Genomic DNA, 5,486 nt, shown 5'->3' with positions numbered 1-5,486 from the left:
CTCAAGTGTCAGAGGTTATTAATGTACTTAATTATAGATGTTCTGAAATATGGACTCCTTCTAAAGGTAGTCTAATAAGTCTATTAAAAATGGAAATATTTCTAAAATGTTAAGGAAGTTTTCCTTAATTCAAGGCTTTCTTTCTATAATAGGTGTACTGCATTTTTTGTTGTATAATTCAGTCTTGTAAATTAAAAATCAGGGTGTTGCTAATGTTCAGTCTTCCTGGGAAGGTATAGCTTTAGCAAATGAGAGGTCAATTATTTTGGGGTGAATATACTGCAATGGCAGAGCTCTAATCTTCTGTTTATTGTTGCTGATAGAAACTCCAGATGAAAACGGGAAAACCCAGCAAGCTGACAGTCATATTATGAAGAAGATAAAGAAAAAAAAGAAAAAGAAACATCGGGAAGACATGAGGGGAAAACGCCTGAAGATGTACAACAAAGAAGTGCAGACTGTGTGTGCTGGGCTCACTCGCATTGACAAGGAGACTCTGTCTCAAGGACAATGTGATAACTTGGAAATGAACAAGGAATCCTTCCGGTATCTGAACGATGAGCAGCTCTGCAGACTGAATTTGGGTATGCAGGAATATCGAATACCCCAGGGAGTACAAACACCATTTGTGACACACCAGGAGCATTCTGTCCGTAGCAGCTTCTTGAAAACTGGCACTAAATTTAGTAACTTCATTCATGAGGAACATCAGTCCAATGGTGGTGCTCTGGTCCTTCATGCTTACATGGATGAACTCTCATTTTTGTCTCCAGTGGAGATGGAGAGATTTGCAGAGGAGTTCCTCGCGTTGTCATTCAGTGAAAACGATAAAAATGCAGCTTACTATGCCTTGGCCATAGTACATGGAGCAGCTGCTTATTTACCAGACTTCCTGGATTACTTTGCTTTTAACTTTCCTAACACTCCAGTGAAAATGGAAATTTTGGGCAAGAAAGATATTGAAACAACAACGATTTCAAATTTTCACTCTCAGGTAAGAACTTTTTAAAGGCATAAAAATTGCACAACGCCAAGATGTGATTAATTTCATTAATTGAGAGCAGGAATTTTTTTTCTTAAATTAGGTGAGGCATAGATTTTTTTTTTTCTAAGCAGATGAAAAAAGATGTTGGGGCTACTGCAGCTGTGTTGCTTATTGCTATTTCTGCTCAAAGCTCTTCTGTGCCTACTGAGTCACAGTTTAGACACTGCCAGCTGTGCCATCTTGCAGACTTTCAGTTTATCTTCTAGCCTTGGGAGAGCAGTGACATTGTTCAAAACAATAGGCAAGTCTCATTAAGAGTTGTATAGATTGCAAAAACTAACACTGCTTTTTCTAGTCAATAAATCTGTTTTTTTGCAGTGCCTTTGGGTTTCAGTTTATCATTGTGATTTCTCTCTGTAGCTGATGCTGGGTGTTTAAACTTTCCCACTTCAGAGAGGTGGCTAGAATGGCTTTTTAATTCCCTTTTAAAAAGGATTTAATTTGGTACACAACCTAAATTTCCACAGTAGGCTTAAACTATCTTAAATTCTCAAACTGTATCTCCCATGTAACTTAAATGGATGCAACAGTAATCACTAAACTAATTTGAAGATTCCCACCAGAATGACCCTTGCATTTGAGCTTCTGATCAGGCTCAGAAGTATCAGTGTATATGCAGCAATGTCAAGGTTTAGATACTTTTGTTTCTGACGGAGTGAAACCTCTTCCTGCTGGGTTGAGTCTGAGAACAGATTCAAATCGCTGCCTCCTTTTGAAGTCTTTATTCAAGACCTTTGTTGCTTATACTGGTTGCCCTGTTGGAAACCTGAACTGCTGTAGCAGAGGGCATTTCAGTCCTTGGAACATACATTCTTTAGCAATGGATTTTGAAGTTGTAGTGCTCGTGGATGGGTGATTTGGAGAGATCCAGAGTTTGCCAAGTGCATAAGCAAGGTTTGTGTGGGAAAAACAGTTACTACTTCACAGAAAGTTACTGCAGGGTTACTTGCTGTGTCTTTGAAACTTTGCAGCATTTATCATAGATACCATTTAATTAGTAACTCTGACACTTATGAGTGTTCAACAATGAATAGCTGCTGCAGCACTTACTTTAAATCAGCTTCTATTTCTTAGTTTAAGTGATGCTTCATGCTGACAGCTGCATCAGAGTTCATAGTACTCCATAAACAGTCTGAGCACATGAGCTGCTGCTACCAAGAACACTTTTGCACAATACACTTGTTCTCTGCAGATGTGAAACTTGTCTGCAGTTTAGGTTTTAAAGTCTTCTGTATTAATGATTTATCTGTGTGCTATGACATCATTATGAGGTAACCCCCTGAAATGACTGAGCGGTGTCAACTGGATATTTAGCAATTACACTTTTACTTAGTGAATGTCTCAGTCTTGTGAACATGAAAAGCTTGTATTATAAACACGTATGTGAGGCATATATGGTAATAAATAATAGGATTCCCTAGGTTATAGTCTGTGCTGGTATTTCAATTAATTCTATTTTAAGTACTGTCTAAACTTGATTTAAGAGTGAGTCATGACTTAAGGTTCAGTTGGTCCAGAACATCTCTCTAAACTTGGCTTCAGCATGACCTAGTTAATCCTCTTTGGCTGAGTGTGGCTCACCCTCTGAGCAAACACACAAGTCTAGTTCACAACTCTACAGGCAGCTGAAATGAGACTCTTCAGAGAATGCAGGTGGTGCTGAAGTTTCTAGTTTAAAATTGATGCGTTTTGATGGATGGTGGATTAAACGATGGTAGCTGCATGCTGCCAAATCTCAAGTTTTGCAGGCTGGCTTATCTTTAGAGAAAGCTGAAATGCCCTTCAAGAGTGTGAGGAGGATCTGTCTGGCTGTTTTACTGCTATTCCATGGTAGTCCTGTTGGGAAATCAGCTAAGCTTCGCTTCTGGATCTTCCTGTATGAGAAACTGTACAGTGCAAAAGCCCTTCACGTTAATGCCTTTGCGGACTAACCATGTTACAGTTTTGTGTGCTGTAATGCTGATATTTTCAATCAAAGTTAAAAGTCACCTACATTTTAGGTTGAACTGTTTGTATGCATAAACTTGTTTGCTGTACTGAACTGTGCTATGGTGAAGGGATTTGAGGCATTAGGTCTTGAGTCCTGGAGTCTTGGTGTCAAGAAATTGAACTTTGATCTGTAAACTGCAGTTTAACTGAAAGTCAACGTGATCTTTGGCTTGTACAGCATTCAGCTGGTTTGTGTACTTCTTCAGGCAAACTGAATTTTAGTAGGAAGTGTCTCCAATTCGAAATAAGGACTGCAATCTGGAAGGCTTCATACAAATCTAGTGATGATTAACTTCCTTGCAAGGTGAATTTCTTTGTTCTCAGGGCAGTGAGAACAATGTAAACTGAATGTTTATAACAAAGCACTCCAGTGTGTATTTGTAGTATAAGTGTTTGGTTTCAGTATATTAAAATAATGAAGCTTCGACGTTCTCTGGATTTTTTTTGCGTGTATTGGCTCAGGCTCATTTTTTCTGATCCTTTAGTGCTAAAGCTAAGCTTCAGTTTCGAACTGTTCACTTGGACTAAGAGCTTTCAAGACTCAAATCACAGAACAGTGATTTGTAAGCTTTCGTCACACTTAATTCTCAAGTGTATATATTTCTTTAAGTTCTATTAAAATTACCAAAACATTGAAATCCAAGATTTCCTTGAAGTATTTCTAATCTCTGTTATGGCTCTTGAATTAATTTCTATTTTTTCATTGCATTCCAATGCATAAAAAATTAAATGTTAAAGCATCTAGTTTTCAGTTCTCTTTGAAAACATTACAGTTCATTTTAATGTGTGAGAAACACCTGTGAAATACTAGAGAATCTCACCAGATGGTTTATGGAAGTAGTCTGTCTCCAGTTACTGAAATAGTACCAGGCAATTAAAAGTAACTGGCTTAAGGACCAGAGTGTTTCAGTCCTTAGCTCTCCCATAGGTGCACAGAACTTCACTAATGCCACAGTTTTCCATAATTGCTGCTCTGAAGTGTGTTCCAGCTGCTGGTGGAACTGTTCCACTTGACTGCTGTTAGGTATGGACCTTTACCAGTAATGTTCTAATGGGGTTTGGTGATGTAACTTTCTCCAAAAAGAGAAAGCCAAAAGAGTAAACAGCCTCTGAAGGTTGTGTCTGGTTCTTAAAACCTGTGTGGTTAAGAACAAAGTGAATGTGCTCACCCAGAGGCTTCTGGTGGCTGTGGGGGGCTGGGAGACAAGAGTCCTTGAGCTATACAGGGGTCTTCTGTGAGGCTTCTTCAGGCTGTATTGCAACTGGTGACCCTAAAAACTTTGTTGTACATGAACACTGGATTTCTAGCTAGACTTCTCCTTTCCTCAGCTTTTTGTCCAAGTCTGTGTATATGCTCTAGCAATGTTATCAGAACCACTGTGTGAAGGACATCTAGATTTTCACTTCAGTCATAGGGAAAAGGCTGACAGGATGTGACTGGCATGAAGACTGCATATATTTCAGGAGTACCCAGGTTGGAATGTAGACGCAGCAGTTAACCACACCAATTAGCAGAGTTTAATGTTTCTGGTGAAGGACTGAGTCACAGTGAAACTTTGTCAGTTTTCTCCAGTCAGCCTGGAAGCATTGAACTGTTACTGAATTAGTAAAATACTAGTTAGCTATTATTCAAACTGAGAAGTATTTCCTATCAGTAGTACAGACAGGAGTTCTTTCCTATTGGGATTGCCTGCAGGCATCTCTTCTAAGCAGTCTTTGTGCATATTCCTGATGGCATCTCCGGTGAAATAGGTGTAGATGAGTCCAGGATTCATCTTGGCTGTGGCCTAGTGCGTGATATCAATCAATGTTCATCTCTTGTAGCAGACCTAAACCTGTACTGGTGTTTTTCCTTCCTGGCCACTCAGGTCAATCGGACGTACTGCTGTGGAACCTACAGAGCAGGACCCATGCGGCAGATCAGCCTTGTTGGAGCAGTGGATGAAGAAGTTGGGGACTACTTCCCAGAGTTTCTAGATATGTTAGAAGAATCTCCATTTCTCAGAGTAAGCAGTAAATTGTGGTGTTATGTTCAGAGTGCTATCAGTATTTAAACAATAACTACATTTCTTATTTCCAAGTAATTAGAAACCATAAAGTAATTTGTTTGTTGATGAGCTTGTTGTTTGGGCTTCTGAGGTGCACTGTCCGAATGAAAGGTACTGAATTAGATAGCTACAGTTGTGTGAATAATTAAAAAATTGAATATAGCTTATCATAGGCAGTACATAATCTACTTGCCTAAAGACTAAGTTTAATAAAGTTAGCTGGGACTATATTTTGACTCTCGAACTTACTTTAGTTTTTATGCAATTCATCTGAGGGCAAATCTGAACCAGTTTTACCAAAGGTGACATTTAATTTTTCTATTTCACCCAGTGTTTTGTGTTATGTGTGTTTTGTGGGTTGTTTTGTTTTTGTTGTCTTTTAGATGACCTTGCCCTGGGGCACT

At 38.9% G+C, this 5,486-nt stretch overlaps 1 protein-coding gene across 1 annotated transcript in view; it reads left to right on the top strand.

The window, feature by feature from the left end:
- The window catches only part of RSBN1 (round spermatid basic protein 1), an 11,325-nt gene that overhangs the window by 2,647 nt on the left and 3,192 nt on the right, over window positions 1-5,486 (top strand). The window contains 3 exon segments of the mRNA XM_010002294.1: window positions 324-994; window positions 4,903-5,040; window positions 5,466-5,484. Coding sequence (XP_010000596.1) covers window positions 324-994; window positions 4,903-5,040; window positions 5,466-5,484 — 828 coding nt within the window.

The sequence above is a fragment of the Chaetura pelagica genome, unplaced genomic scaffold, assembly GCF_000747805.2.
Source record: "Chaetura pelagica isolate M959 unplaced genomic scaffold, ChaPel_1.0 scaffold181, whole genome shotgun sequence".
NCBI classification, from domain to species: domain Eukaryota; kingdom Metazoa; phylum Chordata; class Aves; order Apodiformes; family Apodidae; genus Chaetura; species Chaetura pelagica.
The sequence above is the reverse complement of the archived record's forward strand: the minus strand, read 5'-3'. Positions and strand labels throughout refer to the sequence as shown.